The sequence below is a fragment of the Aquila chrysaetos genome, chromosome 2 (assembly GCF_900496995.4).
Source record: "Aquila chrysaetos chrysaetos chromosome 2, bAquChr1.4, whole genome shotgun sequence".
In the NCBI taxonomy this organism is placed as follows: Eukaryota; Metazoa; Chordata; class Aves; order Accipitriformes; family Accipitridae; genus Aquila; species Aquila chrysaetos.
The window spans coordinates 71,269,424-71,288,882 of record NC_044005.1 but is presented as its reverse complement, the minus strand read 5'-3'; the positions used below and the strand labels follow the sequence as shown (position 1 = coordinate 71,288,882).

General features: G+C 40.9%; 1 protein-coding gene across 4 annotated transcripts; it reads right to left on the bottom strand.

Annotated features, from left to right (window-relative positions):
• Positions 1-742: 742 nt before the first annotated feature.
• Positions 743-16,183, bottom strand: CGA (glycoprotein hormones, alpha polypeptide). 4 transcript variants are annotated; one of them, XM_029997099.1, is made up of 4 exons: positions 15,850-16,183; positions 3,782-3,888; positions 2,637-2,821; positions 743-1,155 (listed from the first exon to the last, which is right to left on the bottom strand). In XM_029997099.1, the coding sequence occupies exons 1-4, from the start codon at positions 15,855-15,857 to the stop codon at positions 1,078-1,080; spliced, it is 378 nt and encodes a 125-aa protein (XP_029852959.1). In that variant the 5' UTR covers positions 15,858-16,183; the 3' UTR covers positions 743-1,077. The 4 variants fall into 4 exon arrangements, with proteins under 4 accessions (XP_029852959.1, XP_029852984.1, XP_029852977.1 ...); XM_029997124.1 differs by having other exon boundaries at positions 3,782-3,884; XM_029997117.1 differs by lacking the exon at positions 15,850-16,183 and adding an exon at positions 11,878-11,934.
• Positions 16,184-19,459: the final 3,276 nt, after the last annotated feature.

Here is a 19,459-nt window from a genome sequence, read left to right as displayed (position 1 = left end):
GGGAAATCCCCCACAAATATACCTGAGGCTTTTTGAGTCAGTACATTTAAACCCTTGCAGCCAGCAACCATAGCAAGGCTAATGTTCTCACCCCAGAAATAAGGGTGAAGACCAGGGGAATTCATTCACTTCAGTTCCCATGGGCAGACTCCAGACCTGCAAGCAGTTCCTCCAGAGACCCTGAGCCAACCCACTGCAACTGAACAAGTACTATCTCTAAAATCCCAGTTTATGATATTAAGGTCATGTATTCTGAGTACATACTCTGTGGTCTTCTTCTCACTTAACATATTCCCTGCCTTTCTCATTTGTATATCTGGGTCCAGCACATTGCATTTGGGAATTACTAAAGCCCTATACCATGCTGATCAGGCATAGCTTAAACAGCTAATACTGTTGTACCACTCCTCTATTCCACCATTGCTACATGAAACTGTACAATTCTTTATAACTTCTGACTCTGCATCCATTTACCTATCTATGTGGGAGGAAATTAAGTTCAAAGAAAAACAAAAGATGGCACAGAAAGACAGAGCACCATGCATAGATGATATACTGTTATAGTTTCTGTCCACAAGGTAAAGAAAAAACAGAAGAGAAACAGAAGAAACAAAATGTTGAGTCTTGAAAAAATCTGATCACTAAATGAATAAGGGGAAATTATTGCTTCTTTTTCTGTGCACTTTCCCATCCCTCCCTTCCTCCTTCCCTCCCTCTCCCATAGAAAAAAGAAATCTAGAAATTAACCACAGCAGAATCTTTTTTTTTTTTGTTTTAAGCTATTAAATCATCATTTTTCCTCAAGAAACATTGATGATTTAACTGACAGTTAATTTTAAAAATAGATCAAGCATTCGGTTGTCATGCAAGTGCTGTATTTTATCCCTAATGGAAATAATTAAACTTACTTAAATGCATGAAGAAGCAAAGAGGAAATAAAACAGCCATCCATCTTACTCAAAGGTCTACCCAGTGTCTTGACCAGAAAACATAAGATTTTACACAGCAGTGCTATAAAAGCTGAAAAACAAATAATCCATTCACCGTTGTCCTTGATCATTAACAAAGGGACAGGCTTTAGGATTTATGATAGTAGCAGGTGCTGCAGTGACAATCTGTATGGTTCTCTATCTTCACATTGTCCTTAAGGGTAATCTTAAAAAAAGAAAACACACACATATAATAAATAATTAGGATTAGCTACACAGTAAAAACAGCATTCTCAAGTAAAAGATGTCTGAGGCCTTTTTCTTAACCACAAGGTTCATAGGCTTTTTGAGGTTCGTGTACTAGAACGGCCTCTGAATGCCAGCTTGTAAAGCTGCACCATCAGTGGTTTTCAGAGCCATAAAGACAAAGTTTTCAATAGTGACATAAATAGTGACATGGTTTGGTGTCCTTAATTTGGCACTTCTCTAAAGTGTCTAATTTTCAAAAAGTGTTAAGTAACCAATCTACGAAAAATCAGGAAGTGTCCTTAAAATATTTCACATGGGGATTGTAAAAATGGAGACCACAAACACAATGAGTCATCTTTATTTTTAATCTCAACCAAATTCTAGTTGCTGCCTCAGGGCAAGTATAGTGTTGGTGGTCTAGAAAAAGACCTATGCTCTACTCAGATGAAGAGCCAGGATGGGTTCAGCTGTAGGTGTCTATAGCTAAGTCAGGTATCTGGGCTCTTATCAGAGCCAGTGGAGACCCAGTGCTCCGTTCAGCTGCGCACACAGAGCTGTCAATTGCCATTTGAGACATCAGAGGGGATCTCACCAAGCCTCCAGCTGCAACTCTGAAAGGTCTTTTATGGGTCCTGTGTCTGCCAGCCATACACAGATGGCTTCAGTACCCTAGGATATCTCAAATGGCACCACATTTGAGAGTGGGTAACTGAACTGAGCCTCTAGTCGACACACTTAATGAGCCTGATTCAGATTACCATAGGATAGACACCTTAGCTTGTTTCAACTAGCTCACCATTTATTACGTCAAATTTAAGGTTTCTTCACCTGGAGCTGAATCACTCCCAAAATAATCAGCTTTAGCAGAATCTCTCTTTAAAACAACGTTCCAGATGAGAGTGTTAAATGCTCAAAGTAGTTGCACACATTTACAGTTCCCTCCTGGTTATACTATTAAAACACACTCTCAGTTAATCTAATGAGCACAGATGGTTTTGGTGCCTCATTCCCATATATGTAATTGATAGTATTGACCAGCCACCTTCCCAGAGAACTCCTGCCTATGCAGGAAAGAAGCAAGAAAAATGACTTATTAAAATCAAATACCCACTACGTAGCATTTAAGGGGAGGGTGCACATTCAGGAGAGTTGCAAATGAGGGGACAAGTCCACTACCAGAACCACAGGTGTCATGAGTCAAAGCATTTTCACTGAAGTCAGTGGCACTGCACCAATTTCCACATCCCAACTGAATATCAGACTCGGTACTGGTTGACACTTTAATTTCCTCTTTAGAAAAAAGAAAGAACCCAAGCGCAAAGGATATAAATGCCAAGAATGCTTCCCTCAAATTGTTCTCCAATGTCCTCCAGCAAAAACATGTTCTTTTCTATTTACTGCTTCAGCTAAACATTGCATCCCAAAAGAAGCTTAAACAGGTCTCATTCACACCCTCACCTTGGTGAAAGCCTTTGCTACGCAGCACGTTGCTTCTGATGTAATATTCTTTGGAACAAGCATGGTCTTCTTGGACCTCATCGGAGTGGGATAGGCCCGGGAGAAACAGCACCCAGTGCATTGGTAAATGGGCGCTCCTGGCTTGGAAAAGAATCTGTTCTCCCCTAGCTTGCACTCTGGACAACCTGCCATAAAAATATAAGGAAAAGACTTTTACTTGGTCTCCAGCTGCATTTTCTTTTTCAAAAAGGAAGGGAAAGTGCAGGAGGTAAGAGGAAGCACCGGCTGCATTCTGCTGCTTGACATCTGCAGAACAGAAAAGCACAGACACAAAAGCTCCCCTCTTTAGGGTCCTTCAACTCTGCAACATGCACCGGCTGTAAAACTAGACTGTGACTTTCTCGGTAAGGCACAAGCATTATTGTATCTTTTCTGGTTTTCTTTTCAATTTTTTTGACAGTTGTGAAGGGGTTTTTGTATGTCTACTGCACTAGCAGTCCCTAGAAAACTTCCTACTAGCTATAGATAGTTAAATAGCACCAGCAGGATTTGTAGTGCTTCTTAGACATTGCCTGTTTTCAGGCAAGACTCTCTTATGAAGAGTTTTAAAAATGCCCAGTGATCCCAAGATTTTTGTAGCTCACATTTTTCTACATTCAGTTCGAGGCTGAATAAAAAAACCCGCAACCTCCAAAACACCCCTAAAATCTTCCTAATACACCTCTTTTGCAGAATGCTACACCACCAACATCCCATATTCTGGGATCTACAGAGGAAAAATATTCTGCGTATTATGAGGAGAAGCTATGGTTCTGCTGTTCCTGATGTTACGTTGCCATTTAGATCTCAAGAGTACAAGAAACCAAAACGTTTCTATTCTATAATGTTTCAAGGTTAAGATCACCCACGTCAACATGAGGACATGGTCATCTGGGAGACTCTTGACCTGGAGAAATCAAGTTTAGAGAAGAAATAGGAAGTATACTCATAGCAAAATTATCTTGATTTATTATACCTTCATATCTCAGTGTCAATAAATGCAACGGAATGGTAAGATTTATGACCACATTTATAAAACATGTGAAAGTTTAATTAATACTCTCTACGAATAATTGACTTATTTCTGAACGCTGAAAGCAGCTTACCCTGCATGAGAAACTCTCCATCTGGGAAAGCATGAAGAAGATGCAGAAATACAGACAAAATGGTCAAAGTGACAGCTGCATACTTCCCGCAGGAATCCATGATCTGTCTGGAAATACAAATATACACATTTTTAAAGGACTATTTTGCACTGGGTACAATACCGGTATCTAGGCTACACACTGATACAGCATTCAGTGCAAGTAACAGAGACAATTTAGAACTGGGATTGGAAACTGAAAATGCAGTGTACTGATGTGCATTTTATAGGCTCAGAAAATTGAATTCATCACAATAACGAAAATGTGCCTTTCTGGCCTTAACAATTTTTTTTCTGAATATTAATATAAGCCACAGCACATAAACTTCAAATGTCATAACTGTCTAATATTTATGTTAGACTGGATAAAGCCAGCAAATGCTTACAGAGAAGACGAAAGAATCTGCAGAATCTGGGACATGGAAAGACTAATTTCAAGGAAAATGATTTCACATCAGGACATAATTTCCTGAACCAAGAGTCAGATTATTTGTCCACACACTGAAATGGCCTGAAGTTGTGGCAGGGGAGGTTTAGATTCGATATTAGGAAAAAATTCTTCACTGAAAGGGTTGTCAAGCATTGGAACGGGCTGCCCAGGGAAGTGGTGGAGTCACCATCCCTGGAGGTATCTAAAAGACGTGTAGATGTGGTGGTTAGGGACGCGGTTTAGTGGTGGACTTGGCAGTGCTAGGTTAGCGGTTGGACTCAATGATCTTAAAGGTCTTTTCCAACCTAAATGATTCTAGGATTCTAGGATTCCATGACTTCTTTAGTGCCAAAGTCCGCACAAACAGATTTTCACAGTCCTGTCCCTCGGTGGGAGAAAGCTCCTCCGATCTATGTAATGAGAGGGCCACGACACGCTGTGCTCCAGAGTGCCCGAGCAGACAGGGTGCCGAGAGCGAGCTCAGGAGGGCTCGAAAGAGCCCCAGGGCCACCTGCATCACACGGGGTCAGGGGAGTCCCAGGGAGTTCAGCATCCCTGCAACCTTCTGGACCGAGATTTCTTTTAGGCTTCGTTTTACTGATGCAGCAACTTGGCTTTTGGGTTCTGAGTAACAGAAAGATGGTTTGGTATAAACACATCCTGGTCAGCTTGAACTTTTAAAAATCTTTTCAATAGATTAATTTTGTGCAAGAAGGCTACCTGCGGCACTGCACATCTGTCCTTCTACAGCTAGCACATGAGATGAAGTGGCCATAAATAGCATATCGCTTGTTCTCTGGGTAATTCAACAGAAATGCAGTTGTGTGGCTATATTTGATCCAGATCAAATCTATACCACACGGTAATGCATATCTCTGATATGAATAACTGGGGGAACTACAATATTAAAGATGCAGAATATATAAGTTGTAACTATATGAATACCATAACAAATACTCTTGTTGATTTTTTAAAATTAATTAACTTTTTTTCACCATCATTTGCAGTAAGATTTCACGGTGGCTGGGGGGACAGGACGTGAAACCTCAGTTCTCTCCATATCCAAACATCAGATGTGCTAAATAAGGGCTACATGCAGATCGGCAGGATGCTTTTTGGTAACTACCATAGGACCTTTAAAATTATTCTGAAGCACTTTGTACAGGCCTGGTCAGAGACAAAAAAATGGTCATAAACTGTTCGTAAGAAATTGGTGTTTCTTTTGAGCCAGAGAAGTGCTATGTGCCTGTGGCATGTCCTGGGAGGATCTCCCTCACTGGAAAGTCAGGCAGGACCTGAGTTAGGCTAAAGATGCCACACGTGTTTTCAGATCTTCATGTTATAAATATCTGGTCAACTAATACTACTTTTAAAAATATTGGATTCACCTGAGCTATGAACACATAAAACAAAATACTGAACCTCACTTCTTCTCTTGTCAGTATTAAAATGTAGTATTTTAGGCATGAAGTTTGTAACCTTCTTTCTCAAGCACTAAGCCCCTGTATTGTACTGACAATTTCATTGTGCCCAATCACAGACCATTTTGCCCAGTCTCTCACTCAGAAAACAGATTTTCCCCCTTAAAAATTATTTTCTTCTAAAGCATAGGCCTGAGCCCTTCCTTTAGAAATGAACGGGAATGACATATCCCATGGTGAAGCAATTGAGTCCATGGATAAAAGGATGTATAAAGGATGCTGAATTATGAAATTGCCCATCCGGGGCAGCCTGTGCAGGTGACAGAGACAGCAGCACTTCTTTACCCAGCCAGGCTGGCTGGGGACAGCCTTGTCTTGACGGATTGAGTCTCAAGTTCTTTTTATTGCTGAGACACAGAGCACATTTCAGATTACCCTGTGAGGGATTCTGGGCTGAGCACCGCTCACCTTCCCCCTGAAGAGAGGGTGTTTGGCTATGGCTGTGCAGCAGCGCCTGGTTCACTGGCCCCAGTTGCTCCTGACTGGCTTCAGCCAAGCACCCCAGGCAGCATCCCAAGCCCCCTGCTCCTAATCACCAAGCCATTTACCTGCCTTCCCAGAAATATTAGCTGATCATGCAGATCTCTCCACCTCTGCAGTCACCCCCCCTCCCCAGGCTGTGTCTGGAGCTAACTGACAGCTTGTTTGGGCTGTGTCTGAACTGCAGCGCTGACGGCATCTCCAGACCCTTGCAACTGGATATTTTGAACTGTTTCTTCTGTGCCTGTGCAGACCACCTGATCCCTTGACTTTAAAAGACTGAAACTGTCACACAAGAGCATGATGTGCTAATGACTGATGTGCGGGATAAGCCTCCAAGCTGACAACACTGATATGTACACTTTAGATACTGAAAAAAAAGCATTCAATCCTAAAATACTTAAAAGCTTCTCTTCCTCCAAATACACCAAATACACCGGTCAATGCTGCTACTCCGTGATAAATATTCTCCAGGGAAAGATCAAATTGTGGCCCCAAATATTTCTAAAAATGAGGTGGCAGTGAGAAGGACAATAATGCCAGCAACAAAGAAATTGATCTTGAGTTTTGGTGCAGAGGTTCTTTAAGCATGCTATACTGATCAGAGAAGGCACTGACAACCCTAACCAGGAAAGATGGTAGAAAATGAAGTATAATTAAATGAAGATAGCTTTCACATAATGGAAACTTATTTCTTTGGAGATTTTGCACCTATCCAGCAGAATCCCTGCAAGGACTGCCACAATGATGCAAATGTTCAAGTAACGCCTGCTCACAACTGGAGGGAAAGGCAAACCTGAGGTCGTCCAAGGAGTGAAGCCACTTGCCTGGTATCGTTACCTGAGAATGAACCTGGAGTACTGGGATGTGTGCAAAGAGGGTATTGATTAGCAGAGGGATGCTCCATCACTGCACAAATTCCCAGAGATATATGGGGACGTGAGGCTGCGACGCACAGGTCAGCAGGTCTTGGTTCATTGATTAAACACACGTACAATGCAGTCATCAAAGGTAGCAGTTCAGATGGCAGCGGAGCACAGGCCCTACAAGGTAGCTTTGAAACCAGGAAACAAAATCAGAGAGCTCCATTCTTGCAGCAATCAGAAAAAGATCATGCCCAGGCAGATGAGGCTGAGACCAAAGGCAGGATGACAAGAACATGGCCCTTGCCTGACGGGGGTTAGCAAAGTGGAAAGAAACAAAGTTTATGAGCAAGAGCGATGTGCAGTGCTCTCTGGTGCAATGAATGAAGGCACAAGGTGGAAACAAGCCTCTTTCTAATTAAGAGAGCAAAAACTAGAGGTAAGAGACTGATCTGAAGCCTCTTTCTAATTAAGACAGCAAAAACGAGAGGTAAGAGACTGATCTGAAGCCCAGCTAAACTGAATGGCTAAGAGGCTAATGAAGTTGCAATTAACAGGTGGCAAGGGTTGGGCGCTGGGTACAAGTAACTTCGCCTCCTCCCTCCCACCTGCACAGTGAGTCAGTTCATGCTGGCAGAGGATAAAGGAGTTAAAAAGAGCCACTAATGAACAGGAAGAAAAACCATTGGTAGCAATTGTGGAAGCACTGGAAAGAAGCATTTGGAAGAGGTATCAAAAAGCCAGTTCAATGTATGTACGCATGCAGGCTGAACGCAACCTGTAATCACACATCTCTGCTTGGGCTTTTACCAAAAAAACCCCATCCAAGTACAAGAAATACTCTTCTGATGTTAGTCAACGGGTGGCAAAGGAAAGGGGGGGATGCCGTTAACACGGCAGCCCCACGGAAGCTTTGAACATGGCTCTCAGGTTTCTGAGAAGCAGCTGCCAGCTCTCTGCACCCTGTTCCCTCGACAAGAGTAACCTGTGTCCGCAGGACAAAGGTGGTCCTTCACACCGTTTAGATCCACAGCCTCCTATGGTCCTGCCAAATGTTTTGGGAACTGAACTGAGCTCAGCCACATCTATGGAGTCGCGCTGAATAAATTGGCTGGATCCCTCTCTCCAGCAAATAAGGCTTTTTTTAAGGTTGTTTACTGCATACGCTTTTTCCAGCCCCATAGAGGGGGTGTGACTGCTGGCAGACTTACCTGCACTGGGACACAATTCCACACTTTAACATCAAGCCCTGCTCCATCCAAGGGGACATTCCTCAGAGTGTGAGGAGCTGGCTGGAGGGTCCCATGCACCAGCAAGAGAAGACAGACAGCCTTTTCCAAATGACCTGTTTCCACATCATCCTGAGCCTTCTGATAGCCTGGATGCTCCAACAGCTCCAATAAGATGCCAGCCACAGGAATAACACCACAACCCTTGACTGATTATTCCGTGATTTCATGCTTTTTGCTGAAGGCACAGTGACATTCTCCATCCTAATTTTTCTAAGAACACATAATGCTATGATTTGGTACATTATAAGGCTTTGAGGCAATCCCAGAGGGAAGTTGTTTAAATTACATTAGCCAAAACGGGAATTGAAATTGTAGTTCTGCACTTCCTCTATTGAGTCAGACTGTCAGGCTCATACCAAAACCACTGAAGATACCTGTCAATAAAACCCAGATGTCTACTCTTCCAATGCAACAGCCATTTTGCCTGACGGTCTTACTTGGTTTTCTGACTGTGCCCATGTTGCTAACCCAGTTAGTGTCTACACCACTCATTTCATCTCACCATCAAATCAAAGGAAGCTTTTACTTTAATCTATTAATTATTATCTTTCTAAAGCTATTGGAACATTATATAATGCATGAATTTCAGCAGCTCTTTGGAAAGATAGTAATTTTAAATCTTCCCCAGCAGTTAAAGTCTCATCTCATTATTTACAATATCTTGTCTTTTTCTGTAAATAAGTTATCATGTTACCTGTTACCCTCACAAAGACAGGCAATCATCTGTATTTGCAAACGGGTCTTCTGTTCAGGTACGCATGGGACTCTGTGGATGCCTTTACATTCATGTGAAGCTCCACTGGATCAGAATCCCTCATCTAACTCTGTGGTCCATGTCCTGGCACAGATGTGCCAGCAAGCTCTGTTCAACGGGCATCCTTTGTACTGATTGTACAAAATAACCTAAAGTTTTCAGCATAAACATGGGACATCCTTCTATACTTTTCCATAGGGTGACAGTGGTGCTGTCACACCCAACAACAGTTAAACACTTTGCACATTGTGTTCATTTCTTTCTGGGATGCTTGGCCATGAGGTACGGCTGTGTCACAGCAACAACGAACTACAACCGCCAGCTCTTCACTTGCAGCCCAGTGTCATGTACACAGTAACCTGCTAGCAGATCACTGAAGACTGAGAAATCTTCACTAACATTTCTTTTCCCTCTTCCCTTAACATATTTAATCATGACCAGTAACTTAAAGACTCTAAAAGATGTGTCAGTACCACAGGTTGTGTAATGTTTGACATTTGACAGCAACACTGTTGACGAGGAGAAAAACACAAAGTTACCGATGAAGAATTACCAGACCCGATCAGAAATCACAAAATATCAACATTTAGCTGCAATACAATTCTAGAACCTCATTTTCTCTTTACTTAGAAAGCTAGTTTAACGCCAAGCACTGATGTTTTAGTCCCAAAGCAACCTTTAAATTAATTTTCAAAGTAAAAACTTTGACAGAATGGAAGAAGAAAACTTTTGGAGAGAAGGGAAAGAGACTGTAAAAAAAATATGTAATTGTTCCTCTTTAACAGTAACAAAAATTTAAAAATATATTACCTCCCTTGTTCAACAAGAATAAATCAGACAGCTGAGAAACTGCAGGATGGTGTTTGAAGGTGAGCTGTCCTTGATGCTTGGATGTACGTTCCCGAAACTGATGTATGAAAAAGTTGCATCTTTCTTTTATACCAGTAAAGCTAGATTATATTCCTCGCCCACATCTAAGCCATAGGATCAACTGTACATTTTATCTAATGACTGAACATTACTTTATGTAATTACCAGCCCACCATGCTGATCTTATCTTCAACTTGACTTTCAAAAAGATTATTTTTTTTCTTATATAATGAAGGAAAGGTCAGCTTGCAAGCACAAACTCTATACTGTATGAGTTTCCTGGGGAACTCAAATATCGAGCATCCAGTCATTTGCTGCAGTTTTCAGTGAACAGAATCTCATTTTTAATAAGGAAGGGTTACTAAGGTTTCCTAATATTTCTTATTAAAGTGGAGAATAATTTAAAAAAAAAACCATAAAACACTTCTACAGCAATGGCATTGTTTTAGCAAAGAATAACAAAATAAAGAGCAGCAGAGATCTACGCAAACATTTAAAAGAATAATCTCTATTTGAATTTAATACCCAGAGAATGAATGCATGGATAAATATAGAAGGATTACCTTTATAAAGACAAGATTTCTGGCAAGATCTCATCTTGTTTTTAGAGTAAAGCTAATGCAGTGGAGGCACTTCTGAAAACTGCACCAGGGTGCAGATTTTTAAGGCTCACGGACTTGTAAGTACTTGAGTTCAAGTGACAGAGTCTGCGTCGATGCTGGTTAAATAAGACAGGTCCTGCTCTGTGGGACAGCAACGCTTGCATCCACTCAGCTCTTCCCTTCGCCTTCCCAAAGGGGAGGCACACATCCAAACGCCTACTGGGAACAGTGCCTGGCAATGCAGACGGTCCTGGGTCGGTGCTCAAGGCCATTCCTGCAACCCTATTGTGTTTTCAAGTCCTGGAAACTTGAGGGAGATTCACTTCAGATGTCAGAAGCTCACTTCAGAAGTTAACTGCCTAAACCTGAGTTACTCACTCTAGACTGCCTTTGTATCAATGGAGACAAATAGCCCTAAACATCTGTTGAATACAAGACTAAGTCACTCTTCCAGTGTGCCTATTTTTCACCATTGAGGGCCCAGGGTAACTAGCTTGGACTGCTCACTGTCCTACCCTTAGAGATTTACAAATATTTTACAGCTTTAAGAAACTCCTCAACATCCAAAGGCTCAAAACTACTTTGTAAGCACCTACTTTTTGTCACTCACTGCGATATTGAAAGAGACCCCTATAGCTTCTTGTGTTCCTATGAAAATGAGGCTTTGATTCGCGATTCAATCAGTCTCTTCCAAAACGTTTATTGTACAGTTGGATTTGGTGAATTGCACCTGTCTAGATTTCTACCATTCAGTTTTCTTGTCCCTTGCCTTGACTCTCCTTTTAATAACGGCAGCACTTCTGGACTCTGTTAGCTATTTCAGACACATTTATCGCAACCTTATCACATCTGACTTCACTAACATCCTCATCTGCTTCAAGGTGTCAGACACCTTTTTCTCTTCTATTTGTTCAACTGATCACTATAACAAAGTTAAACTCAAAACAATTGTCCCTAGCCTCCATCTGGCTTGAAATTGGCTTCTGTTTCAAAACTGAAGACGGATTTCTGCACCTGGAAGCTTGTCTGTTTTTTATCCAACAGTATGAGCTGGTCTAATAAAAGATAAATAAAATAAAGTCTCTCTCCCTACAATCTTGCTTCATTTAATAACAAAAGCATCAGGTTGAAATTTGAAAGCTATTGGTAAACATAGTTTACTGAGAAATATTCCCCTGGAAGACAGAAGCTTAATATTTCTTGTCATTCAAAGCAAAACTGATGAAAATTGCTGAAGTTTATAGAGTGCCTCTGACTTGGCTCTGTCCTGCCCATTTCATACTTACCCCAGCTTGCAGTCCTGCAGGAAACCCAGGATGACTTGTGATGCTTCACAAAAACCAGAAAACTATCTTCATCATCAGGAAAATAAGTAATGATTGTATTGTATATTCATATTTAGTACTTATTTACCTAGGTACTGTAGCATGTCATCAACTAGTAAAAAGGAAAAGCTATACAAAATAGTTCTGTCTTTGGAAGGACTTGAGCACAGTGACAATGTTACCCCCACAGCATAAAAGAAAAATAAAAGTGCCCACAACCTGGTACTCTTTTCCTATCAGAATGTATTAGGAATAAATCTTGTGAAGTCAATGGAATTACACTGGTATAAAAGATAGTTTAAAAAAAGCTCCTATTTTTATTAAGAGGATTTCTTACTTTAGCCGCTCCAAATCTCCAACTAAAAATACTTGGTCAAATCTGTCTTAATGTGTGACTGAATGAGAAATGAGAGAATGTAGCTCACTGTTTTAGAGAGGGGAAAAAAAACCCTCTAGTTTATTAAACAGAGTATTCTTAAATCACTTAGCAATACTGTCACGGGTTGTTGCTACACTCCGATATTATGATTTCATGGTCTATATAAGTATATGGATGAAAAGATAGGTAAATATATATGCCAAACTGGACCATCGAATATGCTTTGCCAAGATCAGTATTTTGTTTCCTATTTGCAGGAGCAGAAAAAGCCATTCTGAGGTGGAAAAAGGCAACAAACTGCTGAAATTTTCAAGTTTCTTTGAGGCCACTCTGTTCCTAAATTGGACTGGGACTGTATTAAGGAACAGAAGTGAAACTAAATATAGCACTTGTTAAGACTGAAATCAGTGTGAGCTCAGCACCTAAATATTATGGAGTTTCAGAACTTTTGGCTCTTTTCTAGGAGCTGGGTCCCTCCAGCTCCTTCTCTGGCTTTCTCTGGAAAGGAGAGTTCACGTCTCTTCCCTTGCTCTGCCAGATGCTGTCTCAGGGTATCTGTCCTACTTCCCTACTTAGTGATATCTGCTTATCTGCAGGCTGCTTCCTGATGCTGCCTCTTCCTCACTAGAGGAAAGCTTTTCTAGTTTGCCACTCAACACTGACAGTGCTGGGCATCCCCCAGCACTGCCAGTAAAAGAATGGGAAAGGACTCCCTTTCTTCAGAAAATAAACTCTTCTATTAAAAAATAACTCCACTCAATCAATAAACAGACACACCCCCCCCCCCCCCCCCAAGTGTGGTCACAGATTAGCACTATTAAACAGAATCTACTTACTTTTAATAAGGGCAATACAAGGTTTGGTATACCTTACCCCTGCAGAAAGGATAGTACAGAGGACACCTAATTTCTTTTTTTTTTTTAATTACTGCTGCATTCATCAGAACCATTCCTGCCTTCTTTCCTGGTTTTCCTATTCTTTGTAGATAAGCAAATGAGAAGAAACAACCTTTAAAATGAAGTTCTGATAGCCTTTTTGGCTTGGATGGACAAGCAGGTTGAGTTCTGGAGGATTTTTTTTTTTTTAATAATAATAATTAAATCACATTTCAGACCTTCCTCCAGATGTAGCCAAAATCTACCCTTCATCATTCATGCAAACTCAGAAAACAGCAGCCCCCCATCTGAGAATGGAATGGCTCACCAAATGCCAGAAACTCCTCTTTCCTTCTTCCTTGCAATCTTTGAATACCTCCTTGGCTTCTTTGTCCAGCCCTGCCCTACAAGCTGACCCAAGACCCACAAGTCTGAGCCTGCACCAGACCCTGCACCAGAAGGCGTCCCGAAGCACTGGTACTCTCTCTTGTATTTTGGGTGTCACTTCCTTTATTTCTTATGTTATCTTCCAGGATTCCCAGGAGGAGAGAGGCTCCCCACATACCACAAGCTGCTCTGCACTGACACAGGCAAATTATCAGAGTTGCTGAGGAGAGATAACAATGAAAGGCCCCATAAGAATGAGTGAGAGCATATCCTGGAGAGAAAAATTTGCTGGGGATTGAAGGAAAAAAGAAGTAACTTGAGCGTTAAACAAAAAGATATGCAGGTATTTCAATATTTCACTGAGTGTCCTTACTCCTCCCCAGTTCGCTCATAACTTTTCCAGTTGCCATCTGTCTACTCCCAGAGACGGTAACACCAGCGCAGTAGATATACACTTAAACAAGGCTCCCCAAGGGAACAGAAAATACAGATATACACCATTTTGAAGTCAAGAGCTCCTGCCTGCCGAAATACTTCATACCATATTATGCAGGGAGTGAATGTCAAGTTTTCTGTTCTTTTACAGATGTTTTCAACTGATTATCTAAAATTATCTCCCAAAGCAGTACTTTTTGGCCTCATCCTCCTTCGCTTAAAATCAATGGGAGTTCTGCCATTATTTCAAATGACACTGGATCAGGACTTTTAAGATTAGCTATTAGTGTTCTCAAGCTTCAGCCAAACATTGATTATTCTGAGATAATAAGGCTTTCAGTACTTATTGCACATAAATAATTGACTGCAAAGCCTCTCCTATTCTAAAACCATAGTGTAAAGAGGGTTCACTAATACGTATCTTTTTTTTGGTTTTTAAAGGAATTAATATTACAGACAATGGCACTCCAGAAATATGTGCAATAATCATTATTTCACCAAAGCTAAGTAAAAATTGTGCCTCTGAAGAAAAATAGTAAAATTATAAGGAATACACATACTTTTTTCCCCTTTTTTACTGTAACTCGTCAAGGTCAAATGTTTAATCATGGCATGTCATTAGGCAACTCGTGGTACTAACAGGATGATGGCTTCTGTTTAGCTCTGTTTTCATGCTTCTTTTTGGAATAGGTTTATTTGAAATCCAATTCCTTTGAGCAAAATCAGACTAGATAATATTACAACTGTCACAGCATTGTGGAACAGCAAACAAAATGTCATTCATGTGTAGGTTTGACCTCCAGGGCTTTAGAGATTGTATTTCAATATTCTTTTTCTCTACTTTTAATTACTAAAAGTAACTACACTTCATATAATGACTAAAGCAGCTCACAAGGTCAGGAAGGACTATTCCTGTTACGTATAATGTTGCTCAGTTGAAGTAACCAGGTTTGTTAGACTCCTGAAACATTAAGTGCTTATTATCAGACAGAGGTAAAACACTAGACTAGATAGACTACTGATCAAACTGATTATGTCAACGAATATGTTCCTGCACCATAAGGGTAGCCCATGAGAGATAGATAATGCAGCCTTACTTTAAACATATTTCAGTATTTAGCTTTTTTCATGAAAAAAAAATAATTACCATATGAATAGATCATTGCATGTCGGGTTTAGATCTGATAAAAAGCCATGTAAAAGTGAAATGCATACTTCCAGTGCAGCTAAAACAAAGAAGCCTGATCAATAATGCAGGATGTCTCATTTATACAACTAGCAATTTCAGCAACTCTCATTATCTAATACAGAAATAATTGTTCAGACAATTAGCTATTATCTTTCTCTAGCCCCAAATCTGAAGACTCTCATATGCTCACTGTATCACCTCTTCTATTAGTAGAGATTTCTATTATGAATTGCTTTTACATTTCATAGAACTGTATTTCTTGCTTTTTACAAATGAAAGCAGAAAAAATGCTTAAGTTCATCAAACTCCGATCAAATTGCAGCAAGCAAGAAGTAGCCTGCAGTGCTGATAATAAAAAAATGTACTGAGATAGAAACGTAGCTGGAAAAGGGATTCTGAAGAAAACAGCCTATTTCTATCACATTGCCAAGACACTCGTTACCAGGCTGCTGTTACCCTTCTCTACTGTCACTGCACAGAGAAACCTGTCTGCCAGGTCATTCAGCTGAATAAAAAATTCACCATACTTATGATCCGTATTGCAGCAGCACCTAAGAAACCCACACCGAGACCAAGCAGAGATGGTCCCCTGCCCTGGGGAACTCACCGTCTCATATTGGGTTTAGAGGAGTAAAGTCATTCCCCCAAATGCCTCCTGTTTCACCCACCTGGGCATTTTTCTGAAGACATCAGATCTCAAACTGATGTTCTGGGCTCCACCAAAATTTCCAGACGAGGTTCTAGGTCTGCGTAGTGCAGCAGGCCAGTTCCCACACTCACAGTGATCTCTTCTGATCACACATCTAAGCAATCCCTTCACACAGCCACCTGCCCCTCTGGAGGAACTGTGCGTAGCATATGTTTCACATTTGCCAGAGACTTTCAGAGCAACGAATGAAGGGAATTATATGTGGTATTTCGTTATCAGTGTGACTCAGCGCATGGAAAATGGGCTAGTGCATTATAATTAATGCCATATTAGAAAGTAAAGCAGGCCAGTGTTGCCCACCTCCATACAGTTGTCTTTCAGAAATAAAAAGGGCTTACATTTACATAACACTTCAACATAGATCTTACAGTGCTTTGAAAGCTGGATATTGAGAGTTGATTTCCCACGTCGTTGAAATAGAGCCACTCTCAAGAGGCAGAGCAGTAGCCATTCGCTGCCAGCAACATTACACGGATGTCCTCAGAGGGCCAGCAATGAATCATAGTTACGTCTCAAATTTAAGCTAAATGTCTATCCAAGTAGACTGTAAAGGTCTAAGCTGTAAATTTAGGGGGAGGGAGAGGGCAGGGAGGCGGTCCGAAAACCAGTAAAAATTTAAGAGATGCTATTTTACATTATCTTGTGGTCCAGGTTATTTCTTAAGCTAAGCTTAGATTATAAAATGAAAGAGCTGAGAAAGGACTAAATAAAATCTCCTAGTTCAAATGGTCTAGATGGTGCATGTGTCCTCTTTCCAGACAAGAGAAACACAGTGGGAAATGCTTCAGGGGATCACTCCCTGCTTCAACACTCAGGAATTATTTTGTTCGTGAAAACTTCTGTGTGCATTTCAATAATAAGCTGTCAAGAAGTACAGGTTATTGATATTTTACCCTTGCACAAGTGCACATAAGGAGAAAAGATACCACAGTGGGATTCAATCCCCCCAACTGTAGACATCTGCGGTACAGATGGCCAATGTCCAAGCTGGTTGCTCTGGCTACGTCCACAGTCAATGGGAAGACACTGGCATTTTCAGGGTGCAGTTCATCTAATCTGTTTTAGCACTCTCCTTAGAATGAAATGGGTGATGTCCTACAATTGCTTGTTTCTCTCCACTGGTTATAGACGGGTCAAGAAAACTGGCTTAGATAGTCATATCCATTTATTAAGATACCGCACCTGACCAGATGAATCCAAAGCATCTTTCATTTTATGGCTAATATGCCAGGAATAGATACAATCATGCTTTTTTTTTACACTTAGACAATCTGAGGTCCATGCTGTTACCCAAGTTCTCTGTAACTTCCTATAGCCCTTCCAGGAGGTTAGGAAGGGGAGGAAGATGAGAATTGATCTTATCTGTTAATTGCCTCCTAGATTCTTTCCCTTTGTCTGTGCTCATTTGCCATCTCTTGTCTTATTTGGTGTTTAGCTTGAAACTCCTCTGAAGCAAAGGCTATCCTTTTATTCAAACTATTTTTATCTATGATGAGGGCTCCTAAACGATGTAACTATTACAGACCAACACTCTGCTTGTTTGATACTAAGAAGGGAACACACTGCATCCTTTTAAAGGATGGTGCTGCAAGTGCAGCTGCTGTAATGACAGTAAGCAGACCTTCAGAAACATAATCACCTTCCCAGAGCTATTCCCAGGTAGGGAAAAATTCACAGAGACCTAGAGCCTGATAGGCATAGAGAAGCCCACAGAATAACACAAAATGCATTTAACAGTACTTGTTTTGATTTCACAGAAATACGCATTGAGGTCCTTCAGGTTTTAGAGTCTTTGGTACAGGCAGATACTCATAGACTGGTGAAAAACTATGCTGGTAGGTGCCACACAAGGTCCTGCAAGCAAACCCCCAGCTCCAACTTTGGGATGTTAATGTCTTTTTCAGGAGTGCACTATACACTTCTCTAAGAAGGCAGCCAGAGCTTTTAGCAAGCAAGCTGATAAAAACACTTCAATGCCACCATTCACTAACTGACTGTATTCTTTCCTGGGAATATCCTTTAGAGCTGTTTTGGTATTTTTCTAAACATTTAAAATGCCATATCTAAATGTTAGACGGGAAATTCAGAGGTAGCACAACTTTGCTACTTCTACTGGCTAGTACCAAATACTACCAGGTGAAGTATGACTAGGTAACAAATGTTAATATTTGATATGCCTTATCAAGCTGAAACATACATTTTTTATTTTAAACAGAGCTTCGCTGCAGCACAAAAGCAGGCAGAGTGCACTGGCCAGTGAAACCAGATTTGCTGCTGTTTGATATGCTGCAGAACATGGCAACACAACTGATTCATTACAGCAAATAAGGTCACGAGTTTGCCATTGATTTATTGGTTTAAAGGGTCGTGTGTTTGAAATCAGCTCACTCTGACAGGGAAAAGTAAAGCTCAGTGCCAATGTCTTTGTGTTTTAACAGTTTCCTGGCTGTCGGCTTTAGCTCTTCCACTAATGTTGCAGTGAAACAGAGGAAGCAACGTCCTTGGGAACTTTTTGAGCCCTGATACCCATAGTAGTGTGCTTTAAAAAGCTATATTAAGCATATCATGAATTAGGACTCATAGACATGTGACCAGTAGTCTACAAAGCACAACTTACAGAATTGCTCTGTGCAAACGGGCAGGACAGGGAATGTATTGAGCGATGAGTTCTGTTTCCTGGGGTCTACAGAAGAGTCCTCCGTGCCTACCTTCAATTTATGTTAGACTTACTCATCCTGCTGTCTGCGAACCACTGCTGGGTCACAAGATATTGGGGTGGTGGTCTAGAAAATGTTTCCAAGAAGTTTAAATCCTATGCACATGCTTCCCCTCCCACTCAACCAAATCCTACATACAAAGTTGCAATCAGTACCATCTACAAATGAGGAATAAACCAAGCACTAACCACGGAGAAAGTGATTCATCAGTCCAGCAAATTAAAGTCTAACAAAATAAAATTGAATGCAGAGGAAAGAGTGGGGAAGAGAAAGGAGAAAAAAAGCAGGCATGGATATGAACTGATACTTTCATTATTCACCATATTTGGTATGTATCTTTGAGGGTATGGCTACACATATTCTGCAAAATTCACTTGAATAAGCCTGAGATTTTTCTGATCAAATGCAGGCAACTGCAATGCCATATAGACACCTGAGCTGACTGTCTGGATTCCCTCAGAATCGAAAGAGAAAAAAGGCACTTTTAGACCTATTTTTGACAACTATCTCAGGACAAGGTAAACTGACCACTCTCCTTGGTTATAAGGGGAACCTAGACAACTAACTCAGACATAGGCATCTACAGCTGCACTGCAAATTCTTACATTTGGCCAGATAAAGCTCACAGCAAGCCCCAAAAGACCAAAAACTCACTTTTTTGCAGCCTGCCTAAATTTACTCTATCTATTCCCTATTTCAACCACTACAGCTTTTCTCAGAGCATCACTATGGATACTGAGGTTCTGAAAGCAGGTTAAAAAAGGCCAAGGAGGGTATCGACACAGGATCTAGAAGGCATTCTGCAGGCACCGAAAGGCACCAGGACATCCACCTGAGTGGTATGGCCCCGTA

Coding starts and splice junctions, on each gene's coding strand:
- CGA (XM_029997099.1), bottom strand. Junction 2,822..3,781: donor TGGAGAGTTTCTCATGCAGG/GTAAGCTGCTTT, acceptor TTTTTATGGCAG/GTTGTCCAGAGTGCAAGCTA. Junction 1,156..2,636: donor TAGCAAAGGCTTTCACCAAG/GTGAGGGTGTGA, acceptor TCTTTTTTTAAG/ATTACCCTTAAGGACAATGT.